Source organism: Ceratotherium simum, chromosome 5 (genome assembly GCF_057802395.1).
Source record: "Ceratotherium simum simum isolate JZ-2026a chromosome 5, ASM5780239v1, whole genome shotgun sequence".
Classification (NCBI taxonomy): Eukaryota; Metazoa; Chordata; class Mammalia; order Perissodactyla; family Rhinocerotidae; genus Ceratotherium; species Ceratotherium simum.
Window position 1 is genome coordinate 88,897,590 of NC_141904.1, and position 27,642 is coordinate 88,925,231.

The 27,642-nt window shown below is 52.8% G+C and overlaps 1 protein-coding gene across 1 annotated transcript in view; it reads left to right on the top strand.

The window, feature by feature from the left end:
• Positions 1 to 10,593, top strand: part of WNT7A (Wnt family member 7A) — a 65,999-nt gene extending 55,406 nt beyond the window's left edge. The window contains exon 4 of the mRNA XM_004442935.3: positions 8,169 to 10,593. Coding sequence (XP_004442992.1) covers positions 8,169 to 8,648 — 480 coding nt within the window. The 3' untranslated portion in view covers positions 8,649 to 10,593. The remainder of the gene's footprint in view (positions 1 to 8,168) is intronic.
• The last annotated feature ends 17,049 nt before the right edge of the window (positions 10,594 to 27,642 follow it).

Genomic DNA, 27,642 nt, shown 5'->3' on the forward strand with positions numbered 1-27,642 from the left:
GTTTGAAAAGAGACTGCCGTACAACAACTGATGAATGGATGGCTAGAGTGTTGCATAGCCATGCAATAAAATATTACTCAGCCATGAAAAGGAATGAAGTACTGGTACATGAATGAACCTTGAAAACATTACACTGAGTGAAGGAAACCACACACACAAAAGGCCACATATTGTATGATTCCATTTATATGAAATGTCTGGAACAGGCAAATCCATAAAGACAGAAAATAGATTAGTGGTTGACTGGGACTGAGAGGAAGGGAAGAATGGGGACTGACTACTAATGGGTGTGGAGTTTCTTTTTAGGGAGATGAAAATGTCCTAAAATTAGATGGTGGTGATGGTTACACAACTCTGAATATACTAAAAACCATTGAATTGTACACTTTAAGTGGGTGAATTGTATGGTGTGTGAGTTATATTGCAATAAAGCTGTTAAAAAAAGAGACATTGCTAATAAAACAGAGGATAGTTCTCAGGGGGATGGTGCAGCCCCCTGAGCTGGCAACAGTGGGAGCTGTTCCTCCTTAGGGCTGGGGGTTGCGGAGATTGGGCTCCTAGAATCCCAGGGGACCGTCCAGGGGAACAGCCATCCTGTGGGCCCAGCGGGGAGGAGCACAAGGAATAACTATCAGGACTTTCCTCCTGGCCCCCGATCTCCCTCCAGCACCTTCCACTGGCCAGACCTACCTGGAAGGGACACTGTTCAAGCTATCCAGTGACTGGCACACATTGGGCCCAACAGTCACCAGTAGGAGCGTTCACAGTCCATTTAGTCTCGTGGGGCAGGGGGCAAGAGGCGGCGGTGTGGGCTCTGGTCTGGAGAGACCTGGAGGAGATCCAGTGCACTCGGTGACCTTGGTGAAGTCCCTGCCTTTCTCTGAGCTCCACTTCCCTCACCTGTGAAATGGGGCGAACTGCCCATCTCTCAGGGGGTGTCGGGAAAATCAGATGCCATCAGGGCTCTGAAAGCACTTTGTATGGGTTAAAAAACAGGACGGGTACAAGGCCAAGATTGCAGAGAGAGTCAGAAGCAGCCTTGGAAATCATCTAGTTCAAACCCTTGAGTTCAAAATGGGGAAACCGAGGGCCAGCGAGGGCACCCAGCCAATCACAGCAGAGACAGCCAGATCTCAACTCCAGGGACATCCTAAATACAGCTTCAATTCTGAGATCTTTTTTTAACAGACTTTATTTTTCAGAGAAGTTTTTGGTTCACAGCAAAATTGAGCAGGAGGTACAAAGTTTTTCCATCTCCCCCCACCCCCACCCCGACGGCTCCCCGCACTAGAGCCATCTGTACATCTGCTACAAGCGAGGGAGGGCTTTTTTTTTTTTTTTTAATTTTTTTGTGAGAAAGATCAGCACTGAGCTAACATCTGATGCCAATCCTCCTCTTTTTGCTGAGGAAGACTGGCCCTGGGCTAACATCCATGCCCATCTTCCTCCACTTTATATGGGACGCCGCCACAGCATGGCTTGACAAGCGGCGCGTGGGGTGCGCGCCTGGGATCCGAACTGGCGAACCCTGGGCCGCCGCAGTGGAGTGCGCGCACTTAACCGCTTGCGCCACCGGGCCGGCCCCAGAGGGAGGGCTTTTTAAATCATCAATCCTGCCCCTGGCCTCCACTGGCCTGCCTGTCCGCTCACAATAAAACCCCATTTCCCAGCCCAAGGAGGCAGGACATGTCACCTGCCACATGTCATGAGGCATCCTGGGTGGAATCCTGGAACAGAAAAAGGACATTAGGTAAAAACTAAAGAAATCTGTATAAAGTATGGCCTTCAGTTAATAATAATGTATCGATGATAGCTCATTAAATGTAACATTTACCTTCCTAATGTAAGATGTTAGTAATACAGGAAGCTGGATGCAGGATATATGGGGACTCTCTGTACTATCTTCACAATTTCTCTGTAAACATAAAAGTTTTCTAAAATATAAAGGTCATTTTTAAAAAACTGCATAAGAAAAAAGTCCTGCCTCCTTAGCAAGGCCCGTGGAGACCTATGGATAGGACCCCCCACCTGTGCCATCTCGGCACCATGTGGTCACCATGCTCCAGCCACGAGATCTTGGCCCTGCGGTCCCTCAAGTGGAAATGAAACGAGAGATTGAGTCTGTGCCACCATGTGCTGGCCTCCTCTTGGGTTCCACTATCTATTCAAATGTCACCTCCTCGGAGAGGTCATCCTCTACTGTCAGTGTCACAGAGACTCCCCCTACCTCCTCCCTCACTCTCCAGCCCCTAATCCTGTTCCTTTCTCTTCTTCTCACTTATTTTAGTATTTGAACCAGTCACCTGTTGTAGAATGTGCCCAGTCCCCAATCCTCGCCCACCGCGGGGCCAGCACAGACTAGGTGCTCAGCTGTCACCTCAATTCCTGCAAAGGCCATTCCCCAGCCCTGCACTGACCAACCAGCGGCGACAGGGGAGGTGGAAGCAAGAAGGGAAGACAGCTCCCTCCTCGTGTCGTCTGAGTCCCCTGGGGGAAGAGAGGTGGAAGATTTCTATGTCCCCCAGAGACGCCGTGAGACACCAGATTCTAGGCCTCACAGATTTATTTTCTTGTTTATTTTCCATCTGCATTGAGGCCTCCCTGCATCGCAGGATGGTAAAATGGCAGACCCTGAGCAGTCTTATGTGGCTGGTCTTTAAGCCAGGACCCAGCAGTGTAGCCAGGGACGTAAAATACTGACATTTGTCCGTATCGGCTGCTGCAAGCCCCCCGATTGCTGCTCCCCCTCACGGTTCCTCCCTTGGGTCCTGCTGACTTCCCCTCCATCCGGCAATGCAGGGTCGATGCCTGGCCAGGCAGGGCCTCCAGGACCCTGAACATTCAGGAGGGTTGCTCGGGCCTGGGGTGCACTGGCTGTAGAAGAGCTGGAATGCACCTGTTGGTGAATTTACCTGAGCACCTGCTGTGTGCCAGGCCCCTGGAAGGTGCCCGAGTCATGTCATCTTAGAGCCTGCAAACCCTCCGACCACCTGACACTGAAGGGCAATCCAGAGTCTTCAAGTGTAAGGGGAGCCCGGGAAGTCGCCCTGGGCAGCTCAGGAGCTGGTAGCCAGCCTGGCATCAGGGTGGGGGCAGAGGGTACAAAGAATGTGGCTTTGTCCCACACACATTTCCTCTCTGTTGTCCCCTGCCTCAGGGAGAGGGCTCAGTGCCCATCCGGATGCCCGTCTGGGTGGCCAGTCCTGGCCAGGGCAGCTGTGATTATGCCCAGCTTAGTGCAGACACATGCGATCACTGAGGCTCTCAAAATGCAGAGTTTGCAGTGTTAACGGGCTGGACGTCATCTGATCGGGGGCCCACACAAACAGCTCCAGGGCCTCAGGCCATCTCAGTGGCACAGAGGGAGAGGGAGGAGTGGGCAGGGGGCTGCATGCAGCCGGAGTGGCAGCTGCCCCCATGCCACGCAGGAGCCTGGAGGTCAGCGTGGGGCTCATGACTCAGGGTCCACCACAGTGAAAACATCTGGTGGCACAGCCTTGCAAAGGCAGCCCACTGCTTTCTCGCTGAAACCTTCCAGGGACTGTTTTTAAAGACCAGCTTTATTGAGGTATAATTTGCATACCATACAATGCACTACTTAAAGTGTACAATTCAACACTTTCTAATATATTCACAGATGTGGGCAACCATCACCACGTCAATTTTAGAATATTTTCATTATGTCGAAAAGAAACTGTGCCCTTCAGCAGTCACTCCTCGTTTCCCCCGAACTCCTCCAGCCCACTAATCCACCTTCTGTCTCTGGACTTGCCTGTTCTGAACATGGCATATAAATGCAATCGTACAATACGTGGTCTTTTCTGACTGGCTTCCTTCACTCAGCACAGTGCTTTCAAGGTCCATCCATGTTGTAGCAGGTGTAGGCACTTCATTCCTTTTTATTGCTGAATAATATTCCACTGTATGGATAGGCCTCATTTTATTTAGCCATTCATCTGTTGATGGACATTTGGGTTGTTTCCACTTTTTGGCTATTATGAAGAATGCTGCTATGAATATTTGTTTACAGGTTTTTGTATGGACGTTTGTTTTCATTTCTCCTGGGTATATACCTAGGAGTGGAATTGCTGGGTGTCTCAGTCTGTTTGGGCTGCTATAACAAAATACTACAGACTGGGTGGCTTATAAATAACAGACGTTTCTCTCTCACAATCCTGGAGGCTGGAAGTCCGAGATCAAGGCACCAGCATGGTCACCCTCTGGTGAGGTCCCTCTTCCTAGATCAAAGCTGGCGCCTTCTTGCTGTGTCCTCACAGGGTGGAAGGGGCTAGAGATCTCTCTGGAGCCTTTTTTATAGGGCACTAATCCCATCCATGAGGGCTCTACCCTCACGACTTAAGCAACTCCCAAAGGCCCCACCTACTATCACCTTTAGGGGTTAGGATTTCAACATATGAATTTGGGGGTACACTGACATTCAGACCATAACACTGGGTCATATGGTAACTCTGTGTTTAATGTTTTGAGGAACTGCCAGGCTCTTTTCCACAGGGCTGCGCCATTTCACGTTCCCAGCGGCAGTGTGTGAAGGTTCCCATTTCTCCCCATCCTCGTCAGCACTTGTCATGTCTGTATTTCTGTTAGCCATCCTGGAGGGTGTGAAGTGGTACCTCATTGTGGCTTTGATTTGCACTTGCCTGATGCCTAGTGTTGTTGAGCATCTTTTCTTGTGCTTATTGGCTTTTGTACCGTTGCATTTTTATAAATTGTGAGATATAGCTAATGTGCAAAACAGCTCACGAACATCTATGTTGATTTAAAAGAATAGTTATAAAGCTCCCCGAGGAACAGAACATTGCCAGCACCCCGGAAGTCCCCCTGGTGACCCTCACCCCCCACCACAGGGACAACCACTGTCCTGATATTTGTGATCCTCTTTCTTACTTTTTATTACACTTTCCCCTCTGCACGGGCCCCTAAACCATACGATCCGGTTTTGCCCACCTTTGAACTTGATACAGATGAAATCATTCTGTGGACACCTTTCATGATTGCTTCCTTCCCTCCCCACTGTATTCCGAGGTTGACCCCTGTTGGTGTGGTTTGCTATAGCTGTTCATGATCAGTGCCCTGTAGTGTCCCACTGAGTGCACATGCCTCGGTCTACCCAGTCCACCGTGGATGACATCTGGACGGCGCCCTGTTTGGAGCTGTCAGGAACGCTACTGCCGTGAACATCATTGAACCTCTTTCCTGTGCTCGCAGCCTGTGGTTCTCTCGGGCACGTGCCTTGGGAGTGAAGTCCCCGAGTCACAGGCTGCGCATCTTCAGCTTATTAGACACTGTGCTGGGTCTGCACTCCCGCCAGCAGTAGAAGAGTTCCAGGTGCTCCGCCTCCTCGCCAACGCTCAGCAGTGTCAGAGTACACTCCAAACGTCCCCCCGGCGTCTCTGTGTTGAAGTCTCTGGCTGCACTGAAATCGCAGTCAGCCAGGCCCTCGAGCCTCAGAGGTGCCTGCCTAGCCCTGCCCCCGACACGCATTGCACCTCTGAGCCTCGCTCCTTCCCTACGCTTCTCAGTCCAAGACGGAAAGGCGGGCTGGACATTTGGGAACTATGTCCTCACTGATGACCAAAAGGGGCATCTCTGTCATTTGGGGGGCTGCCCATCCAGTACCAGCTGCACGTGTGTGGAGGTCGTATGAGGGCGCCGGCACACAGTAGGTGCTCTGTCGCACTAGGTGTCCTAGAACCAGGGCGTTCAACCACCCCGAATCTCCGTCCCGGAATGTTCTGAATGCTTACAGCATTGCTGGCTGGTTTGATTGCAGATGCTGTGGTTGAAACTCCGTGTCCCTCCCTTCCTGTTGAGCCTGTTGACCCAAGCACTAGTCACCTCCTCCTGGAAGCAGAGCTCTGAGGGCTGGGAGGACCCTGAACACAGACCCGTCCTTGGAGACAGGGACCTTATCTTGTCACCTCTGTGTCTCCAGCACCTCCACAGGCCCAGGCCCAGAGGCAGAACTAATGACTGTTTTTTGAATGTCTGATTCAGTTGCAGGATCCTGACTTTCGTCAGAAAAGATGGAATTGCCTTCACTATATGTTTCAGTTAAGGCAGCTGAGGCTCAGAGAGGGAGTGTGACAACCCCAAGGTCACATAGCAAGTAAGCAGCCACCAAGCACTTAATTCACATCCCTTGGCCAGAAGACCCTCCCCTCCGAATGCCTCATAGACCAGCTCTAAGAGTTAGCTGAGCCTCAGTTTCTTCCCCTGTAGAATGGAGTTGTGCTAACCTCATGGAGTTAAATAAGATGCCACATATAAACCATGGGCCCAACACATGTGCAGGTGATGAATAAATATCCAGTCATTTACTTGTTCACTCACTAATTCTGTCACCACATAACAGGCAAAGGCAATTTGATGATCCAGATGAAGGACCATGAAGATGCTCACACACCATGACCCAGAAACTACGCTCACTAGTACATCCCCATCCCAGTGCCTGGTACATAGTAGGAGCTTAATAAATGTCTGTTAGGATGAATCAGGCTGAAGATGATGAGGAAGGAAGAGAAGCTTTAGTTCCAAAGATATTTCCTTCCACATTACTTATAGTTAAAAAAACAAAAAGAAGGGTGCTGGCCCTGTGGCCTAGCGGTTAAGTGCGTGTGCTCCTCTGCTGGCGGCCTGGGCCCGGACCCCGGGCGCACACTGAGGCACTGCTTGTCAGGCCATGCTGTGGCGCGTCCCATATAAAGTGGAGGAAGTTGGGCACGGATGTTAGCCCAGGGCCAGTCTTCCTCAGCAAAAAAGAGGAGGATTTGCATGAATGTTAGCTCAGGGCTGATCTTCCTCACAAAAAAAAAAAAAAAAGAAGAAGGAAGGAAGGGAAAAAATAGATTTTAAAAAAACAAAACAAAACAGAAAACAACCTAAATATCCTGTACTATGGGACGTTTGGTAAGTGCTGCCTTCTTTTACTGCTGAGATATTCCAAGGAGGGGTCAGCAAAGTACAGCTCGTGGCCCGTCTCTGGCCTGCTGCCTATATATGTCAATAAAGGTTAAATGAGAAACAGTCCTTAGTTTTGCCCGTCTTTGAACTTCATGTAAACGGAACCACACAGTATGTTCTCTTTTATGTCTCTGCATCCCAGAGATCTATTCTTCTTATGTGTATTAGTAGTTCATTCTCTTTCAGTGCTGTCTAGCATTTTGTTGTATGCTTATAATTAAGTAGTATTTCTATCCCCATTGTACATTTGGGGAAACTGCAGCACAGAGGGCTAAAGTAAGTTGCCCAAGAGCACACAGCAGGTTCACGGTAGATCTGGGATTTAAACCCAGAATCTGTGCTTTTTATTCCCTCTATAATGCTGCCTCTCATGCTATGATGATGGAAGCCCAAGGGGTATTGGGAGCTCAGAAGGGGTACATCCTCTAGCCTGGAGAGTCAGAGAAAGCTGCCAGAGAAGGTTAAATCAGAGCCAGGGTTCCCAGACTCAGATGTCCAGGGGCCTACCAGGTGTCATAAGTGGTCAGAGCAGATGACCTCTGAGAAACCATAGCTTGAGGTCAGGGAAGCAAAAGGGAGTGGTGAGGACTATGGCAAATTGAGGGATGCTAGCCTGTGAAGGAGGCAGCTGCTGGTGCAGCTCTGGGTATTGTTGCCGTGTGACACTGCTGGCAGAGACTGCAGTGAGCCAGGACACCTCAGGACTGCCGTGCTGGCAGTTGTGGCCAGCCTCTGTGCCAGGAGGTCAGCGCCCAGATGCACCAGTTATTAAATAATTTGAATATCACCCAATGTTGTCAGATGCCCTTTCTGTTTGCCAAAAAACCCCTGGAAGTCTGTCTTTTAGAGTGAACTCTCCTGGTTTTTAAATGTTGGTTCAAAAGTGATTTAAACCTGTGCAGGCCAAAGAGAACCTATGTGTGGTCTGGACTGGCGCGAACCGATCCAGGTGCCATCCAAGGACCACATAGGAGTTGGGAGGCAAGAAGGGCAAGCGAGGGCCGGGTGGAAGGCACAGCGCAAAGGCTGGAAGTGAGAGGGGTGTGACTCCAGCTCTGAGTTCCCTGCACCAAATAGAAAACGAAAGCCAAACCTGGCTGGGGGGCAGAGGGTGGGCCGGGCGGGGGGCTGCACTGGGCGGTCGGGTGCAGTGACGGCGCTGTGCTCTTCCCCGCCCGCCCCCGCAGATCCTGGAGGAGAACATGAAGCTGGAGTGCAAGTGCCACGGCGTGTCGGGCTCATGCACCACCAAGACGTGCTGGACCACGCTGCCACAGTTTCGGGAGCTGGGCTACGTGCTCAAGGACAAGTACAACGAGGCCGTCCACGTGGAGCCCGTGCGCGCCAGCCGCAACAAGCGGCCCACCTTCCTGAAGATCAAGAAGCCGCTGTCCTACCGCAAGCCCATGGACACAGACCTGGTGTACATCGAGAAGTCTCCCAACTACTGCGAGGAGGACCCGGTGACGGGCAGCGTGGGCACGCAGGGCCGCGCCTGCAACAAGACGGCGCCCCAGGCCAGCGGCTGCGACCTCATGTGCTGCGGCCGCGGCTACAACACCCACCAGTATGCGCGTGTGTGGCAGTGCAACTGCAAGTTCCACTGGTGCTGCTACGTCAAGTGCAACACGTGCAGCGAGCGCACGGAGGTGTACACGTGCAAGTGAGCCCGAGACCGCGCGGCCCGCCGTCTCCAGCTGCAGGTGAGCCTGCGGGGGGGACCGGCAGTTCCCAAGCTGCAACCCCCCTGGCAGGTCACGTCCTCGACCTTCACGGGAACCGCGGGAACGCTGAGCTTGTCTTTTCTGCTGAGGGGGCACCTCTCCTGGGTTTCCTGCAGGCACCTGTGGGAGAGATCTCTCTGGAGCCCTCGACTGTTCTATTCCATGCCCAGCGCTGCTCCTCCCTACCCCAGACCCCACCGGGGCCCTCCTCGGCTGGAGCAGAGCCTTTCGCAGCGGGAACCCTGGACCCAAGGGCCTCATCATAGCAATATTTAACAATTTATTCTGATAAAAAAATAATATTAATTTATTTAATTAAAAAGAATCCTTCCACCTCGTCAGGATCCGTTTTCTGCAATCAAAGTGGACCGCTTGCCTCCCTTGCAGGATAACGTTGTCGCTAGGACAAGGAGCCAAGTAGAATTGTAGCTGATTATTCTTGATGCAGATAGCTCTACTAGTTGATTTCGCACTAGATTTTAAGTACAAGAGCAGACATCCTTTATACGTATATAGATATATATGTACACACACATTTATATTTTTTTGCTGTTTGCTGCTATTTATCCAGAAATTTAAGCTGGTCCAGATTTGGAGACGTTTTCCAGAATACGTTTCCTGCCTTTAGTCCTCCCCAGCTCAAACTTCACCATTAGAAAAAGCCAGTTTGGAATAGAGAGAGAGAAGAAAGATAATAATAAAACTCCCAACAGTTTTCATCCTTTGGAAAGTGAGCCACTGGATAAGAGAGAATATTTTGTAAGAGACTATTTTTATATGAGTATTTTATTTATATCGAGTCTGCCTGTATCATTCCATGGCCTGTGCTTCTTCTTGATTCCGGTACTCACTTTTGGGTAAGGAGGGGCGAGGCCTGGGTGTGGGGTCAAGCCCCACGGGGACCCTCACATAGCTGCGTTCTCAAGTTCTGTTGGCCAAGTGGACAAAAGTGGCCCCTGGATGCACGGGCTGCAGTGTCATCCGTCTTTCCTGGGAAAAGGAATCAGATCCCCAGCCCCAGCCCGGTAAGCCCAGGCCTTCCGAGCAGGGTCACTGAGTGGTGACTTCGTGATAAGCTCTGTGTTGGGCAGGCCCGTGCCCTCGGCATTGCGTGGCCATCACAGGGACCCGGTCTTCGCCACTCAGGGAGCCCGCTTCTCATCAGGGTGCCCCTGCCATTGCCGTATGTCATGGGGAAGTGAGGCACAGCCCTCAGTTATGGGACAGAAAAGCTAGGGTGAGGTGTCCCATGAGCAGCAGGGCCCAGCGGGCCTTCCAGGTTGTCACGGTCCCGGGGAAGACCAGCAGAGGTGTGGATGAGGGTCCGCCTACGTCCAGTGCCTCTCAGCCTGGAGAGCTCTCCTCTGGGACGCTATGGGTGTTCTAATATGTGTCCGTTTGCATTTCCGTGTGTGTGTGTGTGTGTGTGTGTGACTTTAGGCATTCTTGGCGTAGTCATGTCACTTTGGGCCTTCAAGCACCTCTGGGGTGCTGATGTGTGTACGTCTTATGTGCTCCTGTGTGTACCTGGCTATCTGTGTGTCTCTCTACGTGTCTCAGAGATTCGGAGTGATGTGTGCGTGTGGGTGTGTGCCTGTGCACCTGCTGGTCCCCAAGTGTCTGCCTGCGGGTGAGGGCTTGTGGTGTGAGACAGACTGCAGGGACCTTTGGCGATTGTGTTGAGCCACCAAGAGATGGCACCTCTGTACTCTGCGCCCACAGACACTGGTGAAACTCAGAAACCTCTGAGACCACAGGTCCATGGCCTGACACACTGGGAGCCCTTCACTGTGTAGGCCGTGTTGAACTTCCCAATGTCGGCACTGGGCCTGGATCACAGTATGGACAAATAAAATGGCTGGATGGTTGGTTGATTTCTTCCCTTGGACCATTTTTTGATTCTTTACTTGGGTGTTGGGATGAGTAAGCATGTGAAGGAATGAGTGGATGGATGGATGGATGGATAAATAGGTGGGTGGATGGATGGATGGATAAATATGTGGGTGGATAGATGGATAAGTAGGTGAATGGATGGATGGATGTATGGGTGGGCGGGTGGATGGATAGATGGATGAATGGTGGGTGAATTGGTGAATGGATAAGTGGATGGATAGATGGCTGGGTGGGTAGGTGGATGGGTGAATGGATGGATGAGTGAGTGGGTGGATGGGTGGGTGGGTGGATGGGTAAGGGAGGAGAAAACATACAGCAGTTTCTTGAAGCCCCCCATGTCACAGTTTGTCTCTGCCTTGGAAAGCCTACAGTGTCTACCATAAGCAGAGTCTTCCCAAGCCTGCAGTCCCTCTGCTCCTGGCCTCATGGCACCTGAGAATGGGGGAGATTCTGACCAGCCTCCCCAGATGACCGTTTGATGTTAATCACATAACTGTGGCATCAGAAGCCACCCCAGTGTCCTCCCTTACTATCCAGATGAGGAGTGGGCTGGCATGAGGGCAGCCAGGCCTGTGAGAAGAACGGCCAGGTCGGCTGCCAGTGTCACCTGGCCCCTTAGCACAATTAGTGCCCAACCGTGGCGCCAGCACTCTCTCTGAGGTGCCCAGCTCAGCTGTGCTCTGAGCCTCAGTTTCTCCATCTATAAAAGTGAGATAATAATACCTACCTCACAGGGCTGTTGTGAGGGTCCTCCCAGTAACGACTGTATGGCACTTTGAGTTGCAGAGCAATAGATGAATGCTAAATATTGTTATTATTATTATTATCATTAATTACTGTTACTATTCTCTCCATAATGATAAGATTCTTCAAACACGGCTTATGGTAATAAATATTTGGCTCTGTGTTGGGCAAAAGTATGTTCCCCTCTTTGGTTTATTCCTAAAGTGGCTTTTCAACAAAACTGACGTTAAAAAGGCCAAAATCTTAAGAGGCTGAGTCAAAAAATCAGAAAGCCCGGGACTATAGTCTTGAAAGCTCGGATGCCTGGGGCCCGGGCTGTCACACAACCGCAGGAAGTGAGCCGCTCGAGACAGCCTATCGTAGCCACGTGGTAATTAACGTGGGCCTCCTCAGGACCAGACCCTTGGATTTTTCAAGAAGGGCTGAACATCCGGGTTTTTAAAGTAAAATCTCCCACTTTTGGGTATGTGGACAAACACATGAGGGTAGAGCAAAACATGACTGCAAGCTGAACTTGGCCTTTGTGCCACCAGCATGCAGACTCTGACTTGGACCAAATCTCTTGTTTTAAACACAGAGAAACTGAGGCCCAGAGAGGGGCAGGGCTTTACTCAAGGCCACACAGCAAGTCCAGCAGAGGGAAGACCAAGGCCAGGACTTGTGCCTCCTGGGGAAGGCCTTTCACCAACATAGTTCACCCCTGAGGCAGGAAAATAATGTGGAGCTGGGTTGGGAAGGATAAAGTTCCTATTTGTTCTTCAGACGTACATATGTTTGCACACGTGTGTGTGCACACACACACACACCCTCTGAACTTACGTTTAAAACTGGCTCAGAGCTCCACAGGGCAGGATCTGGGCTTTCCCAAAGGCCCTGCAGGGATGGGCCAGAGCCCTGAACCACTCTGCAGGGGTGCCCTGGCAGCTGGCCAAGGGAACCCCAAATCCCCCCATTCTCCCCATGCCACAGCCCTCCAATCAGGGGACTTGCTCAGCAAGACCTGGGTAAGGAGGGTCCTGGGGGGAGGTTTTCCTCCACCTGAGGGGCAGCCATTGCCTGCAGTCTTCCAGGCAAGTTCACGACATGTTTCCTGAGTTCCCGGGAGACCTCTCGTTCCCACTCACAGACAAGGACAGGCTCAGGGAAGAGCAGTGATCCCTTGAAGGCCCCACGACTGGGGGGTGAGGGAACAAGGGCTGTAGTCCAGGCTAGTCCATGCCAGCCCACAGCACTCGCCTCCTGGGCCTTCCGCCGCCTCAGACGGAGGCTTAAGGAAGACAGAGAGGAAGGATCAGGCTGTGCACCACACAGGGTGCCCAGGTCACACACAGGCTGTTGTCAGCGCCTCCCTCCACCTGACTGGGTGCAGCCAGTAGGTCACCAAGCTCTGGCATTTCCCCTGGGGCATCCCACAGTCCGCCCACCCTCCCCACTGACCCTGGCCACCATCATCTCTCACCTGGAAGGATGCCACAGCCCCTCCCAGGTCTCCTTGACTTCGCTTCTGTTCCGTCAAGCTCTGGCCAGACCAATCCACTCCCTATCTACCACCAGCTGTGGCTCCCTATTGTCCTGCAGATAAAGACCAAGTTCTTCAGCCCCTTACGACCTGGCACGTGCCATGCTGGCCCCTTCCGCACAGCAGTAGCAATGATGTCATTTGTGAAGTAATTGCTCTATGCCAGGCCAGGTTCTAGCAATGTTCATGCTCTCTCTGTCATCCCCACACCCCCTGTACATCTTGTACCCTTGCTGTTTCCCCTGCCTGGAGCACCCGCCTTCCTTCCCTCCGCCTGACAAACTCCTGGTCCTCTGAGGAGCCTTTCTGTGCTGCTGCAGGAGCAATGGGATCTGGAGCCACCCACATGCAAGGGCAGCCCTGCCCTTATTCCCATCCTGAGCTGCTGGAATCGGAACCACGCACTCCCTCACAGTGCTTCAGAGCCGCCTTCCAGCTTAAGGCAGGGACACGAAGGGACTCACCCCCACAAATTACTGCCAGGCACGTCCCGGGCTCCCTAACCAGGGCTCTTGGCCTGCTTGGGGAAGTGTATCAGTTAGCTGTTGCTGAGTAATAAACCACTCCCAAACCCAGTGACTTCAAACAATTTTATTACCGCTGCTGAGTCCACGGATGGGTTGGGTGGTTCTTCTGATCTCAGCTGGGTTCCCTCATGCACCAATGGTCAGCTGTGGTTCAGGTAGGTGGCCCTGCTGATCTTGGCAGAACCCCTCATGTATTTTGGGGTCAGCTGGCTATAGGCTGATCTAGAAGCTTCAGCCAGGACAAGTGGGTCCTCTTCCACATGATCTCATCCTCCTGCAGGCCACCCCAGCGTGTTCACATCAGAGGGGAAGGATTCTAAACACTGGAGCAGAAGCTGCCCGGCTCCTTGGGCCCAGGCCCAGCACTGGCACTGCGTTCTTCCGCTACCTTCTACTGGCCAAAGCAAGCCGGGGGCCAGCCCAGATTCCAGGCGTTGGGAAGGAGACTCTATCTCTTAATGGGAGGACTGCACAGTCACAGAGCAATGGGCATGGGACAGGGAGGGGACTCGACCACGGGACCAGTGTGAAGACTCACACCTGCTGTCCTGAGCAGGAGAGAGCCTTAGCACTGCCAGCAGCAGGGACACAGCCGCTCTGTTTGCTGCACCTTCCCCGCCATCTCCCCACCCCAGAGCCTCAGTTTCTCCACCTCTCCGTCAGCTGCCTGGTCCCAAAGTCAACCTTGGGTCTTGTCTTCCTCTAACCCCCATCCATCAGCAAATCCCATTGAGTCTACCTCAAAATATATCCAGATATGACCACTCTGTCTGCACACCCACCGGCCGTTCACGTGCCTGCGTCTGGCTGAATTCTCGCCACACTCAGGTCCCCTTCTTCTGGGTCATGCTGCTAGGCCACATGTCCCATCTCCCCGCAGTTGGGAGTGGCTGTGTGGCTGGGCTCTGGACTTGGCTGATGTGCTCCACTTTGGGCCTGTCAACACCTCCGATGCTCTTTCCCTTCCCCCGGCGGGACAGCCACCCGAGGGGGTTGGGCAATGGAGCCGCAGAAGGAAGGGCCCTAGGTCTCCGAATGGCCCCCTGGAGGAGAGCCCCCTGCTGATCAGGAACACCCACAGGAAAGAAGTATATGTCTGTGGTGGGAAACCACTGAGATTCGAGAGTTCATCTGTTACAGCACAGAGCCCTTCCCTCAATAGGCTCCAGCCACAGTGGGCTTCCATTGCTCTTCCAACATGCCACGTTCTGTTCTGCCTCTGGGCCTTTGCACATGCTGTTCCCTTTGACCTTTGCATGGCTGGCTTTTTCTGGTTAATAAGACTCAACTCAAACACCAACACTTCAAAGATATGCCCCCAATCACCCTGGCTCCCAGCACCCTTCATCCACTATTTTTATTTTTTTGTGGCATTTACCACTATTGGAAATGAAATTTCTCATTTCTCAGAGGCTGTACAGTATAGTGGTTAAGATCATGGACTCTGGAGCCAGATGCCCTGTGTTCAAACCTGCCTCTGCTATTTACTGCTGTGTGGTTTAGGGCAAGGAACTTAACCTCTCTGTGCCTGCATTTCCCCACTTGTAAAATGGAGGCAGTAATATCACCGTGACTAATGAGCTAACACATATAGATTTAAAGCACAATGCCTGGCACACTGTGCAGGCCATGGGAGTGTGGGGTTGGGTATTAATATGTTCATTAAGTTTCGTGAGCGCAGGACTTCGTCTGTCTTGGTTGCCACTGGGTCTCCAGTGCCCAACACACAGTTGGGGTTAATAAATACTTCTTGAATAAGAATGAATGAAGATTGGAGCCTGTTCCCAGACTCGCCAGCCCCCTGTCTGGGCCCAGGCTGGGGGGCGGCGGGCTCGGTCGGGCGTCTGGAGCCAAGGAGCCGGGGGACAAGAGGTGGCCTGTCTTGAGAACTGCCTGCCTGCTCAGGGTCTGGGTGGGGGCACGGAGACAGATCAAGCCCCCTTGACGTGGCCACAGGCACATCTGCTCCATTGACAAGGTGGCCACTGGTTGCCACAACAACACTCCTGGCCCCAGAAGAATGTGTCGGAGACAACGAGAGAACTCTGCAGCCACCCCCCAGCTGAGCCCCCAAGATGGCAAGCCGCCTCTGACCCCGAGAAAGTGTCACACCACGTGCTCGTTACGCGTACACACAGACCCACAGTCGCATGCGGACACTGAGCGAGAGACCCAGAGGGTCCTGCGCACACCCAGAGGGCCTCACACGCCGAGGGAGCAGCCGGACACTCACAAAGGGGAAGTGCGGACACACCCCTACCCCGTCCCAGAGCCTCAGATGACCCCATGAGAACCCCTGAGAGACATACACAGGCCACCGCAAGGGGTCCAGGGTCACACTCACAAGATGCACACCCTCCCCAATGCTGGCCTCAGACTAGCAGCCTGGGTCACCTGGGAGGCCAGGGCTTGACTTTCGCCATCCACCTGTGCTCCCCAGCACCTGTCTGGCAGCAGGCCCCAGTGTGTGTGTGTGTGTGTGTGTGTGTGTGTGTGTGTGTGTGTGTGCGTGCGCGCATTGGGGGCGGGGCTGGGAGTCAGCGGCATGCATGGAGGGACACCCAGCGCCGTCTCCCTCAGGAGGCCACACCCAGACAGGAGATACCGGAGGATGAAGGGTGACCACCTCTGAGAGCCGCGAGAGCACCTGCTGAGACTCGGGTCCTGCCTCGCACAGGGCAGGGTGCGCCCCCAAAGCCCTGCTCGCCGCCCCAAGGCTGGGCTCCGTCACAGCTCGGCCCCTCTTACTGTGGCAGGTTGGGCGAGGCCCTTCCATCCCTGAGCCTTGGCGCCCTCGCTGCAGAGAGCCCGGATGACCCCAGGCGGGCTCCCCCGGCGCAGTCAGAGCAGCCAGCGGCTGTGGGCTCCCACCACCGACTCGGCGGCGCCCTGCGCTACCTCGGAACTGCAGCCTGCATTCCGCCCCCACCGCCATCGCCGGCCAGGTGGGCGCCAGGGGCCGCAGGGCCTCTGCCTGAAATACGCCTCAGACGGGGATCTCAAAGCGTGGTCCGAGGAGCCCTCTCGGGGGATCAGGAGAGGAAAAAGTCAAAACTATTTTCACGGTAACACTGACATATTTGCCTTCTTGACACTCGCACTCCCACGGGTGTACAGTGGAGTTTTCCAGAGGCTATTGTAGCAGACTGAACCAGCGGCGGGTGGGAGAATCCAGCTGACGTCTGTTAAGCCACGCTTTAAAGAGATTTGGAAAAATGTAAAGCAATGCCACTCTTTTCACTAAATCTTATTTTATTTTATGGAATTTTAAACACAGAGCTATTTTTCATTAAAAAAGTGTCGTTTATGTAAACATCGGGGGTTCATTATCATTTTAAAAGAATTAATACATAAATATTTACATTTTTTTCTCAGCTTTAATTTCTATTATTGTAAATATTGGTGGATATAACACACACACGCAACAGCTCTTGGGGTCTGCAATAATTTTTTAGATGTTAAGAGGTCCTGAGACCCCAACGTTTGAGACCTGCTCCCTGAGACGCATGGCTAGCAATTGATGATAGCTCCTCTGCTCATCCCAATTCAGTAAATAATAAAACCGGGAGCATATATTGAGTCCTTCCTGTGCACCAGGCCCTGTCCTGAGGACTTGAGAAGGGTTATCTCACGGACGCCTCACACCCTTCTTATGAAATAGGTACTGTTAAGACATCGGAGGAAACCCAGGCTGTTTCCAGTAACCTGACGAGGTGGTGGGGTCGTAAGTGGCAAAGGCAGGACTGAAACCCAGGCTGTCTGACTTGAAAGCACCCCCGCCCAAAACCCCCCACCGTCTCTGCCCCTCCCTGTGCCTAGGTTTGCCAGATAAAATACAAGACGCCCAATTAAACCTGAATTTTAGATAAGCAACAATAACAAGAATTTAGTACAAGTATGTACCAAACACCGCATGGGACGTACTCAGACTAAGAGTAATTCATTGTTTATCAGAAATTCAAATTTCACTGGCGTCCTATATTTTTATTTGCTAAATCTGACGACCCTAACTGTGCCAGGCCTGCTTTGGGTGCTGAGGGCCCCTCCTCCTGGACGTCTGCCCCAGGCATCGTGGCCCGCCATCTTCTGGCTGTTCATCCTGGGGTGCATTAAGATGCGATCTGCATTATGGTTCCTCTCCCTAGGGCAGAGATGGGGGAAGGAGTGGGGGGAGCTGAGCTGTTGTGATAATCATGGGCACTTTTCTTTCTGGTAACATTTCCCCTCAAATTCAGGGCCCAGAGGAGTCTCCCCAACACCCACCAGCTCACCTTCCCCTCCCCCACCCATACCCCATGGCCAGTCAGGCCTAGCTTGAGAGGTTGTCCCCAAAGCTGCTGCAATCTGCTCACCGCAACCCCACCCCTACCCCCCAAAGGTAGCCCGTGTTCCTTCTGTCTCCCACTCCACCGCACCCCACCCACCCCGACCCCAGGTGACCAGGGAGGACTGCTCTCTGCAGCCTCGCTCTGACCCTCTCCAGCCTCCAGCAGGGCACAGGTGGGGAGTTGCCCAGTATCTTGAACATCCGCAGGTCCTGGGGCTCCCCCACTAGTGACAGCCACTTCACAGACGAGGAAACTGAGGCTCGGCTCCTAGGGCTTGTCGTTCAGCACTCAACTAGGTGCCAGGCCGCTGCATCCTGAAGCGCCAGGCCTTCCTCTCCACAGGAACAACTGCTGCCTGGAGCAGCCTCCAGCCCACCTGCTGGCCCCCACCTGCCGGCCAGCATGCCTGGATGGTGGCAGAGAGGTGACTTATGGCAGACATTCTGATGTGGCCCTTGCCGCTGGAAGGCAGCCAGGGCCGTGACGGTGCTGAATCAGTGAACATGCCGGTGGACTTTTTCACTTAATACGTAATTACTTCCTTGAGCAAGATCCTTCCTCCGCCAGCCTGGCCCCCTTCTCTGCTGTTTCATTTTTTTCCTTTGACATCTGAAAGGATGATCAATGAATGTGGTTATGCACCAAGTATGGGCAAAGAAGTCACAGGGTGGCAGGAACCCTGCAAAGTGCTCTCGGGGAGGAACGTAGACTGGAGTGCAGACAGGGCCGTGGAGTCGTCAAGAGTGTGGGGCTTGGGTTCAAACACTGAGCTGTGTGATCCCAGACCAGCTGCGTCAGCTCTCTGGGCCTCAGCCTCCTCGTCAGTTACTGAGTGTTGCTGTGTGCCAGGCCCTGTTCAAAGCCCTTCACACACATTCACTCCCGTAGTGCTCACAATATGAGACGGGCACTGTTGTCAGCCTTGGTGTATGATTGCTAGGGTGCTGTGACACAGTACCACAAACTGAGGGGCTTGAACAACAGAACTTGTTTCCTCACAGCTCTGGAGGCCGGAAGTCCAAAATCGAGGTGTGGGCAGGGCTGGTTGCTTCTGAGGGCTGTCAGGTAGAGTCTGTGCCCGGCCTCTCTCCCTGGCTGGTAGGTGGCTGTCTTCTCCCTGTGTCTCTCCACGTGGTCTTCCCTCTATTCGTGTCTCTGTATCCAAACTTCCCCTCCTTATAAGGACACCAGTCATATGGGATTAGGGCCCACCGTAATGACCTCATTTTAACTTGATCACCTCTGTAAAGACCCCATCTCCAAAGAAGGGCGTGTTCTAAGGTACTGCGGCTAGGACCCCAACATGTGAATTTGGGGGCACACAATTCAACGTGTGGTTCATAGGTGAGGAAACTGAGGCAAAGACTTTAAGTGACTGGTCCAAGATCACACACACTTTACCAGCTGGAAGCAGGATTCAAACCCAGGTCCCAGAGCCCCGTCACCCTCAACCCTCAGCAGTATTGCCTGTTCAGATTGAGCCAGTCGCTCCTGCCTGATAGGGCCGTGCTGTGGACTAAACCGCACACACCGGCTCAGTGTTCAGCACAGGGCCCGGCACAGAGCAAGCTGACAAACTGTCAGCTCTCACTGCAGTGGACTGCCCGGCCTGGGTTCAAGTCCTGCCCTGACCTCTCACACTGTATGACCTTGGGGGGGGGCCTCACCTCTCTGGGCCTCAGTTTTCTCCTCTAGAAAGGTGGGGTGAATAACAATCCTTCCCCAGACGTCTGCAGCGAGGCTCCGCGGCGCCCACACACCCTCCGAGCACGTGCTGCTGGGCACCTAGACAGTGCTACCACGCCATCTCCTCCTCCTTCTCCCCCAGCGCTGGGCCCCTCCAGGTCCCAGGCTCCCTAGACCTCCGTGTGCCTCCCTCAGGGCATGGTGGAGGGTCTGGCCCCAGGCACATAGCAGCCTGTGTTGGTAGAAAGGAAGAAGAGGGAGGAAAGAAGAATCGAGTTTAATTCAGGTGAGGAGGGCACATAATCCCTGGGGACGCCCACTTCTGGCTGAGATGGAGTCACAGGGACCAATTTACCCTCCTGCATGAAACCAACAAAACAGACAAGATACGTGAAACAGTAATTATCAAGATGCTAGACTTTAGGCCACAAGGTCAATGATCCCTGTGATACAGGAAACAAGTGAAGTGAGCTCTGTGACTGCCCAGCTGGCTGCCTTGGGAGTGTCCAGGCAGGGGAGCTGCCCAGGGCAGAGAATCCTGGGAGTCCACAGAGACCAAGGCAGCCATAGTTGACGGAGCAGAGGTCCAGAGGAAAGAGCCGCCCAGAGGGAACCCTGCAGATCCACAGAGGGGCCACCTTGAGTACCCAGCAGAGTGATCAGGGCACGCGCGAGGACACTGTTTGAGGCCAGGGGAAGAACCATCTGAAAGGATTAGAGAGAAGGTTGCCTGGTGTCACACAGGACTGGGAATAGCAACTGCTCCCACCAGCCAGACTGAAAAGTCTCCCAATTCACAGGGCGGTGGGCAGAGCCCTCAGGAAGGCCTGGCCTCAGTAGTGAGGAACGATCAGCCCTAGCCCTCGCACTGCGCCACCCACCAGATCATAAAAGCAAGACCCGAAAGAACCAAACTGTCTCCAAGGGACTTGGTTCCATCTCTGAATAAAGTTCAAGAAGAGTCATAGGAATACAAAAATACCCAGCACCCAACCAGGTAAAATGCACCATGTCTGGCATCCCACTGAAGATCGCCATGCATGCAGAGAGGCAGGAAACACATCCACGGGGAAGAGAAACAATCAGCCAATCAAAACCAGCCCAGAACGGACACAGGCACTAGAATTAGCAGAGAAGGACATTAAAATAGTTCTTGTGACTGGATGCCACAGGTGCAAAAAGTTAAGTTGAAATGTGAAAGATGTAAAAAAAGACCTTCTAAAGATGAAAACTATGAGGGCTGAGATGAAGAAATGTACTGGACAGGGTAACAGCAGATTAGACACTGCAGAAGAAAAGATTAGTAAGTTGAAGACATAGCAATAGAAGCTATCCAACATGAAACACACAGAAAAAAATTGTTTTGTAAAAAACTGAAAAGTGCATTCATGTGCTGTGAGACAGCTTCAAGCAGCCTAACATACAAGTAATTGGAGTCTGGGAAGGAGGCAGAACACAAATTTGGAGAAATAATGGTAGAAAACCTTCCAAATGTTATGAAAAATTGTAAACCCACAGACCCAAGAACTCAACAAACCCCAAGTACAGGAAACACAAAGAAAACCACACCAAGGCACATCACATCAAATTGCTCCAAACCAGTGATAAAGAGAAAATCTTAAAAGAAGCCAGAGAAAAATACATGTTACTTTTTTCGACACACAAAAGCTGAAAGAATTCATTACTAGCGAACTAACACTATAAGAAATTCTAAAAGACGCACTTTGGGAAGAAGGAAAATGATACCAGATAGAAACTTGGCTTTACACAGAGGAACAAAGAGTGTTGCAAAGAGTGACTCCGTGGGGAAATGGAAAAGATGACTTCTTTGTATTATTTAAATATCATTCAAAATAATTGACTGCTTAAACAAAAGCAATGAACCATCTATTGGGGAGTTGTCATTTATATGAGGAGAACGTGCCGGGAAAGGTTAAGTCACCTGCCTAACGGGTGAAAGCAGCTGTGAATCCAGGCCTGGTGAACTCTGCTTGAAGATTAAGAGCTTGGTTTTATTTTTGGTGGAAATAAAAATATAATATGGTCATGCATTGCTTAATGGATGACAGGGCTATGTTCTGAGAAATGCATCACTAGGCAATATCATTGTCGTGTGAACATCATAGAGTGTACTTACACAAACCTGATGGTACAGCCTGCTACACACCTAGGCTATGTGGTACTAATCTTATGGGACCACCATTGTATGTGCGGTCTGCTGTTGACTGAAACGTCATTATGTGGCACATGACTGTAGTTACAAATACTTGGAGATATATTTATATATATATATACACACACACATGTATACATACATAAATATATGAATATATGCCTATATAATGAACATATTTATAGGGAATTTGCCTGTAAAGATATTCATGGTGGTTTTCACCAGGTGGCCACTTTGGAGTTTTGTGTTCTTTTTGCTTCTTTGTGTTTTGTAATTTTACTTTATTCTGATTTGGTGAAAAAACTTTCAATTACTTTGAGAAGAATAAAGCCCCTTGTTACCTTGGGGTGTGGGGACTGTCTTCAGAATCCATTTCCTTCCTTACCCATTTATTAAGTCGGACCTCTCAGAGCTCCCTGGGACTCTGGTGAGCAGCCGAGGTTGCCAGGGACCACCAACACGGCACTTAGGTAACGTCGGTTAACGGCCCCCTCCCCCAGGACTTTGCAAGGTACACAGTATTTATTCCCAGGTTACAAGTGACAAAATAAAGCTCAGAGAGGGACTGACTTCTGACTTGTCCCAGGCCACGCTGCCGGGCAAGGGCAGACCCAGGTGTGAACCCCTGGGTCCCACTGTTAAGCAGCACACTGTCCCACCAGCCACCTCACTCCTTGTGTGGCCAAGTCTAGACTCACCATTTTCTGCCAAAATTCTTCTGCATTGCACATTCCTAATCTCAGAGAATGGCCCCTTCTTCAGCCTCCCAGGTACCCATGGTGGGACCCCGAAAGTGCCCCTTGGTTCCCCCTTCTCCTCCCAGCTCCAGATCCAGTCTGTCACTGCTCCTGCTGATCCCACCTCCTGAATCTCGCCTCTCCAGCCCCCTGTCACGGCCTCCTCAGGCCTCAGGATTGGGCCTGCCCCCCAGCTCTCCGGGCCACGGTGGGCTCTGGGCTCTCTGGGCTCCCTGACCACTGTGCTTCTCTCTCACACTGGACAGCAGCTGCCTGGTGCGCCTACCTCCCCCACCAGACTGGGCCAACTCCAGGACAAGGACCGTGTCTGACCCTGTACCAGGGCCCCAGCATCCCACACAGAGCAGGGCCCACTGTGGGCACTAAATAAATGCTTAGTGGATGGATGAATGAATCATTAATTCATTAGTGACCAGGCCTTTCTTTTCTTCCCCTTTGGGCTCTGAAGTCTATAGAGTTAGGGATTATTTCATTCTTCTCTGTGTGCCAAACTCTCAGCACCTGCCCACTCAGAGTAGGCCCTAATAAATGTTTGTCGATTGAATAACGGAACTGGCCTTTGCTCACGCTGTTCCCTCTGTCTGCGGGAAGGGAATGCCCTTCCCGCAGACATCCTCATGGCTCACCCTTTCACCTCCCTCAAGTCTCTGCTCAAATGTTACCTTCTCCAAGAGGCTGGACCACCCTACTTAAGACTGAAAGTGGCTTCCTCCTGCCGGGACTCCAGCCTCCCTTCCCTCGCTTGTTTTTACCTTCTCGCTTATGATTTCATTCACTTATTTACTATGTTGACTCTTTCTTGTCTGTATTCCCGCCACCACCAGAAAAAACACTTTTTAAACTCAGAGCCTTTTGACTCCCTTGTTTTGCATAATTTCCCCAGTGCCTAAGACAGTGTCTGGCACACAGTAGCTGTTCAAAAAACACTTGTTGAAAAAGAGAACAGCTTTTGTTCCGTGAGTGACTACTCTGTGGTCTGGAACTGACTCCTTGATCCCTCTGAGCCCCATATTTAAAGGAATACCAGCAAGAATAATAGCATGCCCCTATTTGAAATAATAGTAGCAACCATAATAATAGTAACAGAGAAGGTTGGGCGGCGTGGCAGTCATCGGCTCTGCGTGCAGATGTCCTGTCTCCCCGTCCTCCAGGCGCGCGGTAGGGCCGTGCTCCTCGCAGCCTTGGGGCAGCCATGTGACTTGCATGGGCCAGTTTGAATGGAAGGGGAAGGGGAAGTCTCACTTCCAGGCAGACAATTTAAGAGCCAGTAGCAACTGCCGCTCCCTTCTGCCCTCCGCCACAGCGATGGGCAGTGTTCCGATGGTGACTGCTCCGTCAGCCTGACTCCACGGCACAGAGCAAAGCCGCAGCTGGCCTGTTTTGGACATGTTGCAGGAGCGAGAAATAAACTTTTGTTGTACTAAGCCGCTGGGATTTGAGGCTTTGTTACTGCAGCATAACTTAGCCTCTCCTGACTGAGGGTCCTGACGAATCGGATTCTGCGGTCCTCGGGTCCCCCTGAGGGCTCAGTCCCCTGTGCATGGGGGGAGGGGGACCTGCAAGAATGACAGTGACAGTGGCTTACCAGTGTTGTGCGCCTAATGCCCCCCATTGCATGGTCACAACAACCCAGTGACCGGGCTGCTCTTGCGTCCATGGAGGCACAGAGAGGTGAGACACTCGCCCGGGGAGCCGTGTGGCGGTGGGACCAGGACGTGAACCCAGGCAGCCTGGCTGCAGTGCCTGGACTCCTCACGGTGAGCCGCACCAGAGCGGTTCTTGTTCTGCCTCCAACAGTCTTCAGGTTCCTGCCGCCCCATCCTGGCTGCCCGCGTGCTGCAGGGAAAAGGCTCGCAGCTCAGTGCCTGGCCTCTCTGTTATATCTGGGCCCAGGCTGAGCACAGGGGATGCGAGGCTCCAAGGATCTTTGCTATGGCATTTACGTGGGAGAGAGTCTGCTGGTCAGAGAAGGGCTGGGGTCGAGCAGGCACCAGAACACAGCCTCTGGCTGCTGTAAACCCTCCACGTGCCCCCAATCTACACATGTCAGTGTGTAGATTAATCCACACTGCTTTGGGGCTCTCCCTCTCCGCCGCACTGGGCTCTTGCATAGAGAGTGTCCAGAGCTCCCGGCCCCCGACCGAGAAGCATTGCTTGAGTCCGAGGATCTCCTCGCCTGGACCAGCTGGTTAACAACGGGGGAGACGGAGGCCCTGAGAGGGATGGGAACTTAGCAAAGGCCACACAGCTGGGATGAGAGCTCAGTCTGCCTGGACTGAACTTCTGTAAAACCAGTTTCCGTGATTAGACACACCTCCTCTGAGAAGCCTTCTTTACTTAAATTTGGGGTGGTGATGAGAGATTTCCTCCACATACCTGGGGAGTGGGGATAAGGGAAAGAAACATTTGTTGTGCCGGGAGCTTGATGTAAGAAACTTCACTTATGCCTCTGAGGTGGGTCTCATTGTGCCCATTTCACAGGTGGGAAGCCTGAGGATGCCAAGCAATGGGCACAGGGCAGCTGAGCGGCAGAGCCAGGACTCAGAGCCGGGTTCCTGACAACAGCCAGGGTGCATCTTGCAAGACCATGTACCGCCTGGCTTCACGGCTACCGTCGCTGTGGGAGCTGGCCCCTTGGTGGGGAGCAGGTGAAACCGCTGAGGACACAGCTCCTTGGGACCTCAGCTGACTCTGGGGGAGGCAGAGCCACACAGTCTGCAGCTCCTGACTCTCTGGGACTCGGGCCAGGGCTTCCCCTGCTGAACCTCAGTCTCCTCTGCAGTACGAGGGGGTTAAGAAGAGACTCCTTCCGCAATGAAATAATGAGGTCGACTGCACTGCTCTGTGCCTGGCAAGCAGTGGGTGCTCAGTACATGTCCATCTACTCCCTGCGTGATGGGCACCCAGGGCCTGCGGCGCCCACTGCCCAAATAACACCGGAGGGTGCATCCTCACAGCCGCGCGTTGCACATTTCTGAGGGACCTGGGTGAGAATGTCTCGGGACAAGTGTCCAGGAGCAGAATTGCTGAGTCCCAAACAGGCAGGTGTCACTTCATTTGCATGAGCCCTGGGGGCAGCTCTCCTGATTGGCTCCCCCGTGGCCACGTCCACGCCGGGCACCAGGGGTCCTCGGTGCCCACGCCCACGCCAGCCCTTGGCAGTCCCCAGCTTTCCGATTCCTGCCGGTCCAATCGACATCAAGTGATGCCTTGTGCTTCTCTGGTTGCTGATGACTGCCTATCTCTCCATGTGCTCCGTGGCCTTTTCTGTCTCCTCTTCTGTAAAGGGCGTGTTCACACCTCTGACCCCGTTTCCCGCTGCGGCCTCTACCTCTACCTGAGAAACCTTTCCTGAGCATCCTCCCTGGTCAGCCTCCCCACTCCCCACGCGCATCTCCTCAGGCAGCCTGCACCGGGCGCCCTGGACCCCGGGAACACCCTGCCAGAGACAGACCGCTCTGCCTTCTCACCCCCCTGTACTTTCTACCTCATTCATTCGTCCATTGGTTTCCCATCACAACTGGAAGAAAGTGCAAACTCCTCCCCAGGGCCGGAAGGTCCACAGGCTCTGGCCCTGCTGGCATCCACCTCTCCGGAAGTGCTTGCTTGCTTAAGCCAGGGCTTCCAGCTGGCTGGACCTGCCATGCTCGTCCCTACCCTGGTGGGCTCCCTTCCTCCAGGAAGGTCCCTGTTCAGAAGCCCCCCTGTCACAGAGGCCTCCCCTGACTGCCCTGCCTAAATCAGCAGCACTGCACTGCTGCCTCCCCCACCCTGGACCCAGCTCCGTTTTTCATCCTCGCACTTCCCAGTACTGGCCCTTGGGTGCTGCGTGTTTTCGTTGGTGGCGTTTAGAGGCGAGGAAGCCGAGGACGGCCAAGTCTGTGGCAAGCCCAGAGCAGCCCCATGCGCCCTCCCCAGCCCCACTCTGCGGGACTTCCCCGGGGCAGCTTTAACTCAGGGCTACCTGGGTATTCAGGTGAGTCCTCCTAATTTCCTTCTGGAGCCCTGCTGCCCGCTTCTAAGTCATGGTAGCTTAAATAGCGCCAGAAAAGATGTTGGCATTGGAGGCTGAGAGGCCCAGAGCATTTGTGCTCACTGCCTCAGAGCAAAGCCACGCGCTGCAGGCCCCAGTCCTGCTGTGTCTAGGAGATGGTTCTGTAGGACAGGACCCGGGGGACCAGGGGCAAAAGTGGGTGCATCACAACCAGACCTACGTGGGAAAGTAGCCTTGCCCGCCTCTCCTCTCCTCCCCCATAGCAGCCTTGAGAGAGGAACCGCAGATGGCAGGAGCCCCGGGACCGGCCTGCCCCGTGAGGGCCACCTGCCACACGCCCCTCTCGACTGCTGAAATGCATGCAGCTGACCTCGATGGTGTTAAGCCACTGAGATGCCTGGGTTTCACTACTAGAGCAACTGGAATTACCAGCTAGAACAGTAGGACTGGGCTGTGTCCGTCTCACGAGCTGGAGGCAAGTGGCTGGCCTGAAGTCTCAGTGAATGAGCCTGTAGATGGGGTGACGCGCGCCAGCCCGTCCCTCTGGTGCTCTCTCCAGGCAGATGCTCTCAGCGTAAGCAAGGACGTCCTCTTTCTTTATATCTTTTAATAACAAAAGTAACACATGCTCCCTAGTTTAAAAATATGCAGAAGTGTCTAAAGTAAAAAGTGAAAATACACGCATCCCCTCCAAAACCCTCCCGCTCAGAGGGAACCGCTGGGAGCAGACTTTCTATGTGAATATACACACTGTCACAGATCCCACTGTGGGCCTGTGTGCAAGCTGGTTTCCAAACTTCACAACGTGCACAAGTAGACCTGCCTCATTCTTCGTAGCCGTAGAGTGTTTCATAGCATGGAGGCACCTGCATCCATTCCCTCAACAGCCTCCTGTTGCTGGGCATCCAAGAGGCTTCCGTTTGTTTTTCCAGCATCACAAACAATGCCGGAACAAAGATCCTTGAACATCCATGTTTCTGCACGGTGTAAGTCTTGCTGAAGGTTTATCTTAGAAGTGGGGTTTCTGAGTTAAACAGTGGGGCTTTTACATTATGATGGATCCTCCAGGGAAGGGGGTTGATTGTCCAACATGAGGGCCCTGGATAAACCCTGGAGAGCCCCAAGGTAGTGAGCTCTCCTTTGCTGGAGGAATTCAAGGGGCTCTAAACAACCACCCACCAGGTGCTGCAGAGAGTTCCCGCATCAAGTTCTGGGTTGCCCTGGACGATCTTTCTTTTGTGCCCCCTAGCTGATTTTATTTTTGTGCAAACCTTTTGGGGGCTGATCCCGGCCTGAGATCTGCATGAGGTTCCTT